The following is a 13,361-nucleotide window of genomic DNA, read 5'->3' on the forward strand; positions in this document are numbered from 1 at the left end:
AAGGAGGCCCACTGGCACAGCTATAAGGTGGAGGAGGACTACCCGACCCACATCCGATTTCTTGTGAGCAAGGGGTAATCTTGGGTGGGTTGTCTCCAGGATTTGGGGGTCTTCCTGTTACATCAGCCAGTATCAATTACCATGACTAACAGAACTGCCAATGTGCCCTTTAATATTTCCTTGTTAAAATCTGGTACTTTCTTCAAGATCAGTATCAAAAACTTAGAATTCTGTTTTGATGTGGGGCGGTACAATCCAATCATGCCTCAGAGAAGTGACTTTGTATTAGAGACTTCTCTATTTTGTATATTGGATTAAGAGTTTGGATTTCTACACTATAAAATGGGGCAGAGCGAGAGCTTGCTCTCTTGGTTCTTGGAATGATTAGAGGAGAGAGCAGAGCAGAGAGCAGAAGGAGGCCACGTGGAGGAGGCCAGGAGAAGCAGCCAAGATGGCGGAGTGCTGAGTGAGATGCCAGTTTGTGCAGAGTTTGTATCTGGGATAAGGAAGGAGATGGGGAACTGAGGAGAATAAGTCTGGTGAGCTAGAAACCTTTGATTCTAGGAAACTCGGATAAGTCAGTGGCTTTGTGAGCACTGAATGTGAGTGGGTTTTGGAGCTCAGTGTGTATTTTTACTTGCCCGCCGGGTGCAAGCTAGGATTAAAGACTATGGCCCATCAGTTCTTGGCTCCGTTGTTTCTTTACCGACTGTCCGAATCCAATGCGAACCTGCATGGGCTGGGCTGCTGTGATGGTGGCCCTGGCCGTGGCTTCTGGCTTTACAAATTCTTTCTTAATTACAATTGCAGATGCTCTCCTCTGAATATGCACAACACTGTTTGGTAAATCTCTTATTGTTTGAATTCTGTTTGGAGTTTATTTGTGTGCGTGCCTCTCCTGCTGTCTTATCCCCTCGCTCCACTCCATCTCAGTCTCAGTCAGTCTTAGAGAGCTGGCAAAACTGACTTTAAGATAATTTTAACTTTATCTTAGAAAAATAGGAATTGGTTAAATGTAAAGCCAGTAGCCACAGCCACCATCACAGCCTCCTGGCCCATGCAGGTTCACATTAGATTCAGACAGATGGTGTTGGTGAAATACATTTGTAAATATGATATATATGTCTGCTCGCTTATAGTTTGCATTGTGTGTCGGAGACAGGCTGTAAGCAGGCAGGGTGGCTATAGCCTAAGGCTTAGTTTGAAGATTAAGCTTTTCCCCACACCCTTGACTGATTGCATGATGTGGGGTGGTGCACTCTCATGAGGAATCCCATTATGTCTCAGATAAGTGACTTTGTATCAGAGACTTTCTTGTTTGTATATTGGATTAAAGGTTTTGGTTTCTACACTATAAAGTGGGGCAGACTGGGAGCTTGCTCTCTCTTGGTTCCTGAGATTAGCATTAGAGAGGAGAGCAGAGAAAGGCCACATGGAGGAGTCCAGGAGAAGCAGCCAAGATGGCAGAGTGAAGGAGAAGCCAGTTTGTTCAGAGTTTGTGCAGAGAGAAGGAAGAAGATGGGGAACAGAGGTAAATAAGGCTGCTGAAGTAGATACCTTTGATTCTAGAAAACTCAAATAAGTTAGTAGCTTTGTAAGCACTGAATGAGTGGATTTTGGAGCCCAGTGTGTGTTTTTACTTGCCCACCAGTGCAAGCTAGGATTAAAGCTAATGGCCCACCAATTCTTGGCTCCATTGTTTCATTACTGTCTGTCCGAATCTAATGCGAACCTGCATGGGACAGGTGGCTGTGATGGTGGCCGTGGCTACTGGCTTTACAGATGGTAATGAAACAACAGAGCCAAGAACTGGTGGGCCTTTACCTTTAATCCTAGCTTGCACCCAGCAGGCAAGTAATACACACAATGGGAAAACAGTTCCCTTTCTATTCAGGGCTCCCAAAGCCACTGACTTATCCGAGTTTCCTAGAATCAAAGGTCTCTAGCTCACCAGCCTTATTCACCTTTGTTCCTCATCTCCTTCTCTCTGCACAAACTCTGCACAAACTGGCTTCTCCCTCAGCACTCTGCCATCTTGGCTGCCTCTCCTCTCCTCCATGTGGCCTTTCTCTGCTCTCCTTTCTCTGCTCTTTCCTCTAATGCTAATCTCAGGAACCAAGAGAGAGCAAGCTCCCGGTCTGCCCCATTTTATAGTGTAGAAATCAAAACCTTTAATCCAATATACAAACAAGGAAGTCTCTGATACAAAGTCACTTATCTGAGGCATGAGATTCCTCATGAGAGTCACCACCCCACATCATGCAATCAGTCAAGGTGTGGGGAAAAGCTGTTTTAAAACTAAGCCTTTGGGCCTTAGGCTATAACAATCCTGCCTGCTTAAAGCCTGTCCCTCAAACCCAATGCAAAGTGTAAGCGAGCAAACATATATATCATATTTACAAACTTATTTGACCAACATTAAGCAAGCCCTTCAAAAAATTAAAAGAATCGCAATGGGCTTCTGAAAGTACTTCCGAAAGTACCAACATCAGATTAGGTGAATGCTTCACACTCCCCAGTGCTATACCCAAGATGGGTCGGCTTTCTACAGTCCCCAGCAGACCACATCATATGAGGGAAATGAGCACATTTTCAAGCTAAAAAGTGCAACAAGGGTTCTCAGGCTGAAAGGCTTCCTTCCCTGTGGGTAGAATGGAGGTGTAGCAAAGGCCTGAGGGAATGCAGCTATAGATGATAGAGGAGAAAGGTTCTGGTATATATGGTCCAAAGCCCTAGAATTTCCATATCAAGATTCAGAGGCAATTCAATGAGGTCTATTGTATTGGAGCCACAAAAATGTACAAAACACCTGCTCAGCCCATTGCCTACACACACACCCCACGCACACACACATGTGACTTCTTTGGTTCTCTACACAGCCCATTCTGCACACTGAGCTCTAACCCCAGTCTCATCAGCACCCAGGATGAAAAGAAGGGTAAAGAGGGCCTTAATGGCCCCTTCTTATATTGTAGTGCAGAATACATACCTCCTAGAGTATTTTATAAATAGTAGTTCTTGGCCTTGGCTGGTTTGCTCAATTATAGAGCATTGGCACGGCGTGTGGAAGTCCCAGGTTTGATTCCCAGCCAGGGTACACAGGAGAAGCGCCCATCTGCTTCTCCACCCTTCCCCTTCTCCTTTTGCTCTATCTCTCTCTCTTCCCCTCCCACAGCCAATGCTCCACTGAAGCAAAAATTTGGCCCGGGCATTGAGGGTGGCTCCAGGGGCTCCACCTCAGGAGCTAGAATGGCTCTGGTTGAAACGGAGCAATGCCCCAGATGAGCAGAGCATCGCTCCCTAGTGGACATGCTGGGTGGATTTCCGTCGGGTGCATGTGGGAGTCTGTCTCTCTGTCTCTGTGCTTCTCACTCCAGAAAAGTACAAAAATAAAAATAAAAAAGTAGTTCTTTGGTTAACCAAGAAGAGCAGCTACACATAAACCAGAATATCTGATACTTAGTACTATCTACATTTTTAAAATGCTGACAAGCAATTATATTTTAAACTGCATTTCTTCCCCAATGATAACCTCAGGAACATGGCTTTTGCTTTCTGCTGTGGGCCTTCTCCAATGCCATGGGAAGCTCAGGGTAGTCCACTCAGCACACACAAATGCGGCCAGACGCAGGCGGGAATTCCCATCCTCTGGAGCAGCCCCCAGCAGTGTGGGATGAGAGCTGAAGCATAAATGATCCCACTGATCCCCATCAAGTGGACAATCCCAGCAAGCATGCTAGCAGCTCCTCAGAAGGTCATGGCAGGATCGCCCTGTTGCCTAGGATGACAACCAACGTAGTAACACATCCTTGTTCTGGCTTCTCTTTCTTCCCAGTTTTACTCTCCCAAATCCCTTACTCCTGCTTCCTGGGGTTACCTTCCAGATAAAGTGCATTTTTCAGGTACTTCTTTCACTTGAAAACAAGCTAAGACAACTTGAAAAGTACTGATCTTCCACCTTCTGTCTGCCCTTCCATTTTTCCACTCTCACCCTGCTCCATACAGGATTTAAGATTCGTGGGAGTGCAAAGGGTGAGGTGTGCACGAAGGGTGAGAGTCACGTCACCAGCTCATGAGGCTGGCAGCCACCAGTGCTAGGTCACTTTGATTTCAGTGACAGGGATCACCTCTAGAAGCACGAAAGTCTGCTGTGAAAAATCACTCTAGTTCTTAACTACTATAGGAAAATTTTATTCAAGTACAAACCTTAATATTCTTTATTCAATGAATTCTTTTCAATATGATATTTTAAAATATTTTTAAAATGATTTTTCATAAAAGACAGAAAGCCCAAAGGATATAGAGGGAGAATTGCAAGATACAGTTTTATGAACAAATGGTTTAAGTCAGCCAACAAAGGAATTTTGTATAATTACATAACTCACTGGCCAGAAAAAAATATTCATCTCAGCCACTGAATATTTATTAAGTCAATAAATTTAAATGTAGCTGATATTTCAACACCTATATACTAGTAACATTAAAAAAACTAACATCAATTTTTTTTAGTTCATTAAGTTTTTAACTTTTAGACTAGAAAACCTAAAATAAATATTTGCAGAATAAAAAAGATGCTATGATTTTATTTTATAGAATATAGTGTAATAATCCTGGCATTATGTATATAAACAGGCTGACAATTAAAACATGTACTTAGGAATATTCAGGAATATTCACCTGATATTTTTTCATTCAAGTTTTTTTGAGCTGGAAGAATTTTACATTTTAAATTATTAGAAATCTTCCCTGTATAAAGCAATGCAGATTCTATTTTATAGCTCATTCTGAGCTTTTGAAGTATAAATATTTTGTAAAATAAATGATGTTTGCATTGAACTTCTACTTAAACTCAACTTCCAGGAATCACCAGAGTGTAGCTCAATGGCATTAAACTCAATATAATTACTAAACAGTAAATTTTATTGCAGTAAAATCTTACTTGCCACACTTTATCGACTAAAAGTGTCTATTAACTATCTCTTCCACGGGATAACAATAATTCAAAATAAAATCCATGTAAATGCTGTTGCAAAGCATTTTGGTGCTGGGAGAGACATCATCAAATCAATACATGTCCTTTTAAAACTCAGAACTAGGGCTCAGAGAGGGAAGTGACTCCCCAACAGTCACAGAGCCATTAATGACAAAACCGTAACACAAGTCATTTCCCAGCCCCAACACTGCTTCTGCTAGGCCACCTTCAAAATTCACTTATTCAGAATACTCAAATGGTCTGTACAAACTAGGATATACTACAGTTTACACTTCATTTATTAAGATAGTTATTTTTCCTAAGATCTGTACCTCATAAATGTTCTTCATCAGAAAAAAATACTAAATGAAGCAGAGAACTGAAAATCATAAAATCAGTAATTTATTTGAAAGTTTGAAAATTAGTAAACAATATTATTATAAAAGCAATAAAGTATTATGAAATACTGGCAAGTTACCGTAGATAACTGTAGTAAAAATCGTCTTGGTATCTTGGATTTTTCTTTGCTGGCTGATTTATCCTGCATGAAAAATATGAAAAAACAGCCCTGGCCAGTTGGCTTAGTGGTAGAGCATTGGCCTGGTGTGCAGGAGTCCCGGGTTCGATTCCCGGCCAGGGCACACAGGAGAAGCGCCCATCTGCTTTTCCACCCCTCTTCCATTGGAGCAAGGATAGCCCGGGCGCTGGGGATGGCTCTATGGCCTCTACCTCAGGCGCTAGAGTAGCTCTGGTCGTAGCAGAGCAACGCCCCAGATGGGCAGAGCATCGCTCCCTGGTGGGCATGCCAGGTGGATCCCAGTCGGGTGCATGCAGGAGTCTGTCTGACTGCCTCCCCGTTTCCAAATTCAGAAAAATACAAAAGAAAAAGAAAAAAAGAAAAATATAAAAAAACAAAACTGTTTACTATGTTAATGATAAATTAACAACCAAGTTTTACAAAAAGTCTAATATAAAGCAAAAAAAAAATCCAATATATTCTAAAACATACTGTAAAGATGGTATGATATGTGTATCATATTGTCTAAATTACTATGACTTCATAGTAAGTTGTTTTTAATGGTTATTTTTATATTTACTGATTTTTAGAGAGATGAAAGAGGGGGAGAAAAAGGGGGGAGAAGCAGGAAGCAACAGTTTGCAGTAGTTGCTTCCTGTGTGCACCTTGACCCAGCAAGCCCAGAGTTCTGAACCCACAACCTCAGCGTCCCAGGTGACGCTTTATCCACTGCGCCACCACTAGCTAGGCCACAGTCAGTTTTGAAATCTGTAGGGCAATTTTCTCATTTTACTATTCTAAAACATTATGCATAATCTTGACCTTTAGTCTACGATGTGAATTTTAGGATCCACATTCCATGAAAGTTTTTGGAATTTTAATAGAAACATTGAATTTCTGGAATAATTTGGAGAACACTGACATTTTAATAATACTGACTCTCCCTCATGAATACAATACATTTCTTTATTTATTCAGATCCTGGGAGTGTATCCTTCAAAAAAATTTTATAATAGTCTTCACAAGGGTCTTTTATATCATTTGTTAGACGTTCTCAGGTATAGAGATTTGGAATAGAAAATGCATTTTAGGAATCAAACAGCTGACTTAAAAACTTTTAATGCCAATGGATTTATAAATAGGGAAAGGTCTCTGAACACTGCATCTACTTATAATAATTTCAAACTCCATGTTTTTCTTCCTCCTCTGTGACTAGAAGGCTAAATTTTATGTATGGGTTCCCAGACCTCTGGCTCCTGGCAGGGATTAAGCAATGAGAGGCTCCGTGGGAGATCAGAGAGACAGCAGGAAGAGTAAGAGTGTAGGGCATTTCTTTCCTACTGCTCCCTATTTCTCATCTTTCTGATAGAAGCTTAATTCCTCCAGAGCTCAGCTCCTGCCAGGAAGCTGCCATCCCAAGTCCCCCGCTTTCATTCTGAGAGTAGTGTTTAGTTTCTTTGACCCGTCAGTTCTAGGAGTGGTAATGGTTTTCTCTTGCTGTAAATCCTTAAATGCCTCCTCATCCCTGTTGGTTTCTTCCTTAACCTTGCCCACATCTCAGCAAATGGTCTCTTTATAAGTTTTCTTCGGTTAAATCTTTTTGAGCATGCCCTCTGTTTCCTGTTCGGATCCTGACTAATATATTTTTACATTAGCAAAATCAAAATCGCTAGAGTCTAAGTCTTCCTTAAGTAGTCTGGGGTTATTTGTTTGTTTGTTTTGATTTTCAACCCCTGTCTATTAGAAGGAATGTTATAAACCTCATATAATTCCAATTTAACCATTCTTATCAAATGACCAGAATCTATGGCAGTATCTTCAACTAAAACTCAAAATGCCTTATTTTATATTTTAACTAATTTTAAAAATGAAAAGAGCAGTTGTAAAAGACATTTATTTTAAATTGCTAACTTAAGAACCCAGACTGCTATTTCTGAAAAATGCCACATCAGTCTCAATCTTCTACTAATGAGATGAATATGATAAAATCTCCTTCAGCAAATATAAATTACCACCTGCATACTTTTTCAAACTAAATGAATACATAAGTAAATGTCACATAAAAATGGCATTTCCAAAGTTTAATTCATTACATTTGTTTTAGGTTAAAATATAAAAGCTTTCCAAACATATATATATAAAAGCTTTCCTCCCTTCAAAAGGAAAACTACATTTGAAATTAGCATAAATGAGAGAATCAAGAGTGTTTAAATTACGCATCAGCCAAAGCGGTGGGAGAAGGCCCTCTACTGGTTAAATAGTATGTGGAACAGGGAATAATCCTAGAGAGGCTCACGCCTGCCCTTTCAAAATCCCACTGCCTTTTTCAACATTGTAAGTTCTTTCAGAGGGAGCAAGAGGAATGGTAGGTGTCATTTCTAAACATTACTTTTATTAATATAAAGCAAAACTTAAAAACTGCAAATAGGTTTATACTAGATGTTTTTCAGTTGTAAATTGGTCAATTATGAGCTTTGCGAAATAACAGCTATTCAGAAACACCATTGCAAATATAGTAAACATGAAATGTAAATTTCAACAACATAGACTATGATTCAAGATCAGTCCAAAGACTAAAATGCACACCAAGCAACTCTTGCTGAATATATATGATGGTGACAGTGACAAATATTTTTTTAATGACTGTGAGATCCAAGACGGCAGGTGAGTAGATGGAAGTTACACTCACCTTCTCCCAGGACCAAACTGTAATTACAACTAAAATATAGAGTAACCTGAACAACCACCTGAGGACCAGCTGAAGAGTTTTATAACCAAGCATTCACAGAAGAAGCCACGATGAGACTGCTAGGAAGGGCAGAGATGCAGAAAGTCTGCCCTGGCTCCCACCCGCAGAGGCTGAGATTCCAGCGGCATTTCTCAGCTGCAGAAGTTCCCCCTGAGAAGCAAGGGATCTCAACCTCAGCACAGGCTCCCCAGCCCAGAGCACAGGCACTGGGAAGAGGCACTCATGCCACCTCCGTCTGCGACAATCATCAGGGATTCTGTCCACCAGGGAGAGATGGAAGTCTCCAGAGACACAGGCGCCCTATTAAAGGGTGCATAAGACCTTGCTTGCAGCTGCTTGCCCTGGGCTGTGCGAGGGCGGAGCCAAGTAGAGTCACAGGAGAGACAGCTGAGGGGACAGCTGCCAGGATACCTGTGTTTGGTCACTTGCCCACACCACAGACACCGTCTTTCCTGGGTGGAGCACTCCCTCCATATAGCATCAGCCCGGAAAAATGCAATCTTCCACCCTCTGGCCTCCCTGAAACCCCACCACACAGAGCTTGTGCCCTGCTGAGGAGCCAGCTGCCTCGGTCGGGTGTAGAGGTCTGGGCAGACTCAAGAGCTGTCAGTTACTGAGTTGTGTGGTTGGGGCAAAGACCGTTCCCTGCTTCTTTTCCATGAATCTGACTGGCACCTCCCCTTCACAGGAGATACACCCGCTCTCTGGGCTTCCGGCAGCCTCACCCACCTGACTGCTGGTGACTCCACCCTACCAAGGTTGGGGCAAATCTGGGACAGGCTGAGTTGGGTGGCTCTAGGGAAGAATGCTCTCCCCACCTTCCCTGAAGCCTGACTGGCACCTCTCCCTCACAGAAGACCCACTATCCCCATCCTCCCAACTACCAGTGGCCTTGCCCTGCTGAGATTGAGCTCCTGGCAGAACCTGGGACAGACTGTTATATGGCTCTAGCACAGGGGATATTTCCCCTCACACAACTGACCAGTGCAGATCCCTCCTTTCTCACAGACGAGACTGAGGTCTGTTCGGGCCTGATAACTCGTCTGGACTCACCTTCATGACTCCCTGAGCCCCTGCCCCAACACAAGGGTGTGGGAACACCCAGCGGGTGGCATCTAGACTTGGTATACCCTGGGATGTTTGCTGAGTGGCCTCACACCTAGCACTGGTACAGAATTTCAAACTGGATTGATCTGGTGAACAGCACTCACTCCTACAAGGTGACTGATAACCTATCTCAGGCAACTGAACTGAAGTATTGCCAGAGGCTCCTTCAGTGACTGAGCCCACAGGCAGAGGCAAGTGAAGGCAAATCTGGGGCGCCGTGGAACTTCTGCTGACCTGCCTCCAGGCTCAGGGGCCGTGGAACTTCTGCTGACCTGCCTCCAGGCTCAGGGGCCGTGGAACTTCTGCTGACCTGCCTCCAGGCTCAGGGGTGTCCTGGAACTTCTGCTGACCTGCCTCCAGGCTCAGGGGTGTCCTGGAACTTCTGCTGACCTGCCTCCAGGCTCAGGGGTGTCCTGGAACTTCTGCTGACCTGCCTCCAGGCTCAGGGGTGTCCTGGAACTTCTGCTGACCTGCATCCAGGCTCAGGGGTGTCCTGGAACTTCTGCTGACCTGCCTCCAGGCTCAGGGGCCGTGGAACTTCTGCTGACCTGCCTCCAGGCTCAGGGGCCATGGAACTTCTGCTGACCTGCCTCCAGGCTCAGGGGCCGTGGAACTTCTGCTGACCTGCCTCCAGGCTCAGGGGTGTCCTGGAACTTCTGCTGACCTGCCTCCAGGCTCAGGGGGCGTGGAACTTCTGCTGACCTGCCTCCAGGCTCAGGGGTGTCCTGGAACTTCTGCTGACCTGCCTCCAGGCTCAGGGGTGTCCTGGAACTTCTGCTGACCTGCCTCCAGGCTCAGGGGCCGTGGAACTTCTGCTGACCTGCCTCCAGGCTCAGGGGCCGTGGAACTTCTGCTGACCTGCCTCCAGGCTCAGGGGTGCCGTGGAACTTCTGCTGACCTGCCTCCAGGCTCAGGGGTGCCTTGCAACTTCTGCTGACCTGCCTCCAGGTTCAGGGGCCGTGGAACTTCTGCTGACCTGCCTCCAGGCTCAGGGGTGTCCTGGAACTTCTGCTGACCTGCCTCCAGGCTCAGGGGTGTCCTGGAACTTCTGCTGACCTGCCTCCAGGCTCAGGGGGCGTGGAACTTCTGCTGACCTGCCTCCAGGCTCAGGGGTGTCCTGGAACTTCTGCTGACCTGCCTCCAGGCTCAGGGGGCGTGGAACTTCTGCTGACCTGCCTCCAGGCTCAGGGGTGTCTTGGAACTTCTGCTGACCTGCCTCCAGGCTCAGGGGTGTCCTGGAACTTCTGCTGACCTGCCTCCAGGCTCAGGGGGCGTGGAACTTCTGCTGACCTGCCTCCAGGTTCAGGGGTGCTGTGGAACTTCTGCTGACCTGCCTCCAGGCTCAGGGGTGCCGTGGAACTTCTGCTGACCTGCCTCCAGGTTCAGGGGTGCTGTGGAACTTCTGCTGACCTGCCTCCAGGCTCAGGGGTGCCTTGCAACTTCTGCTGACCTGCCTCCAGGCTCAGGGGTGCTGTGGAACTTCTGCTGACCTGCCTCCAGGCTCAGGGCTGGTGAAAGCTGGCCTTGCTTGGTGCACAGCTTGGTCTTTCCTGTGCATACGAAGGACCAGCAAAGGCCGCCACAAACTCTGGATAACTCTGTAGCTGCAAACAAGTTGCCAAAGCCAGTCACAGGCAGATTTTGACATTAGTATCCACCAAAATCCCTCCCCAAAGGTCCCAGAACCAATACACCCAGTAGCCCAGCTCAGAAAACATCAGGACAATCCAATTAGCCTCGCAGTGGAAGGAGACTGACTTGGAGTAGTGAACACACAATGCAATATACAGATGATGTATAGAATTGTACACCTGAAACCTACATAATCTTATTAACCAATGTCACTCCAATAAAACCAACAAATTTTTTTTAAATACTCAAAATTAACTGTTAAAGGAAAATATAAGCTATATGTAATTATAATTTATACTTTAATTATAAATTAATTATTTTAATGCAAAAGTTTAACTAAAAGGACTTTGCTTATATCATATAAAAAATCAGTCTATTAATTTAATTGTCCCATATTTTAGTAAGTTGTATCATAATTTTTTGTTGTTTGTTCAGTTGTTCTTTAACTAATTACTAATTAAATGGTAAGTGAATCTGTTTCTTAGTTCTCAATTTATTACACATTTCCATAAAATGCTGAAACCAGATTTTCTTGATCAGTTAGGCATTAACTACTTATGTGATAAATATATTTTCTGTTAGGTAATCTACAACCCAAGGGATAGGGGAATAAATCACCTTTTAACATCATGTCCATAATAATCTCTAAGTCAAAAAAATATTTATATTATGAAGCATTGAAAAGAATTATAGTTTCATGTCAAAACAAAAAAGCTAAGCAAAATTTGCAGACTTCAAAGCAACTATTTTATATTCAGTACCAGGATGCTTAAGGGGTCTTTTGGATGTTCATCTTAGAGATTTAAAGTTGTTTTCTAGCTAGTCAGAATAATATCCAGGTTTAATGCCTTCCCATTTTGTTCTGACTTTAAAAAGTTTGACCATTGTTTGCATTTCTTTTGTCTACTGTTGCTCTTTAATAAAGAGTTATGAGATGTAGCTATTGCAACATTCTTCTTTTATTAGCCTGCCATCCGGAGATTTTCTTAAGAAAAAAATTCTATTTACCACTTAACCAAACACTTTCAGTATAGTATGGTATGGTATCTTATTAGAACTTCTCAACAACCTTAGAAAAGAGGAAACGTTATTCTGATTTCCCTTCTGCACAGAAGGCTTTGAAAGACGAAATGATTTGCCCTAAGTCACACAACTAGGAAGGGGCTAGGATTCCAACCCAGGGCCCAAACCGACTGCAAAGCCCCACCGAGCTCCCGCGCCCCAAACACACCCTCATTAGCACCCTGGTCCCTGGGGCTGTAGTTTAAACTGCTGGAGCTGCTCTACTGAGACTTGGGTTGTTATGACAACATCAAGGACCAACGGTTGATAAGGAAATACAGGAGTGTTCAGAAAAGCACTCAGTATCCTAGACCGGGGAGAAGCAGACAGTATCACAGGGGTCACAACTGGGGAGTCTCAAGGACCCGGTTCAATCACGTTTGAAATGCGTAGGGAGCTTCTGGGAGGGCGAGCCTGGCGAGGAGCCTCCCTCTCACCTGCTCGCTGCTCATGACTCGCTGGCGGCACCAAGCGGCCCGGGTCACGTTGCCAGGGGCCTCCGCGACCCCCTCGGACCACAAATGAGAAGGGGAGAGCCGGCCTGTCGTCTCCACTCCTAGTGCAGGGGCTGTCTAGCGTCCAGGCAGGGTTGTTGCTAAGCAACGGGCCGGCACCGTTCCCATTTCCGGTCACCTGAGGCTCCCAGGAGAGCACCGGAAACTGAGGCGCTTTCCAGGACGACTCAGCCCATTCTGAACAAGGAACACGCATTTGAGATCATTAACATATTGATATAAATGACAGTGAAATCCAAGAGAACAGATGAAAGGGCTCAGGGAGCATGTAGAACAAGCAAGAAAATCCAGTATTAAAATAATATTTAAGAATTGGATGGAAGGTGACCCCACAAAGATAACTGACAAGGAGTGGCTAGAAATAATTGGGAACTAAGAGTATAGTAAATCTTCCTTAAAGTAGTGGATAGGTTTCTTGGAAACTGTATAATGAAATCAATTTTATCACAGGGCCATAGGCTAGTTGAAGTTTCTACAGGGTATTTCTGGTCAGAAAAACACCACCAAACTTCTAAATTATTACTTAAAACATTTCTAATATTAGACACTGAAATAAACGTGAGCTATAAATACATTTAAGAAAGATTCAGCCTGACTAGGCGGTGGCACAATGAATAGAGCGTCGGACTGGGATGTGGAGGACCCAGGTTCCAGACTCCGAGGTCTCTAACTTGAGCACAGGCTCATCTGGTTGGAGCAAAAGCTCACTGGCTCAAGCAAGGGGTTACTCAGTTTGCTGAAAGCCCACGGTCAAGGCACATATGAGATAGCAATCAATGAACAGCTAAGGTGTTGCAACACACAACG

The 13,361-nt window shown here is 44.3% G+C and overlaps 1 protein-coding gene across 1 annotated transcript in view; it reads right to left on the reverse strand.

Annotated features, from left to right (window-relative positions):
* The window catches only part of LOC136306377 (titin-like), a 39,708-nt gene extending 27,134 nt beyond the window's left edge, over window positions 1-12,574 (reverse strand). Inside the window, exon 1 of the mRNA XM_066232941.1 lies at window positions 12,477-12,574. Within this exon, the coding sequence (XP_066089038.1) occupies window positions 12,477-12,491 (15 nt within the window). The 5' untranslated portion in view covers window positions 12,492-12,574. The remainder of the gene's footprint in view (window positions 1-12,476) is intronic.
* Window positions 12,575-13,361: the final 787 nt, after the last annotated feature.

Source organism: Saccopteryx bilineata, chromosome 5 (assembly GCF_036850765.1).
Source record: "Saccopteryx bilineata isolate mSacBil1 chromosome 5, mSacBil1_pri_phased_curated, whole genome shotgun sequence".
In the NCBI taxonomy this organism is placed as follows: Eukaryota; Metazoa; Chordata; class Mammalia; order Chiroptera; family Emballonuridae; genus Saccopteryx; species Saccopteryx bilineata.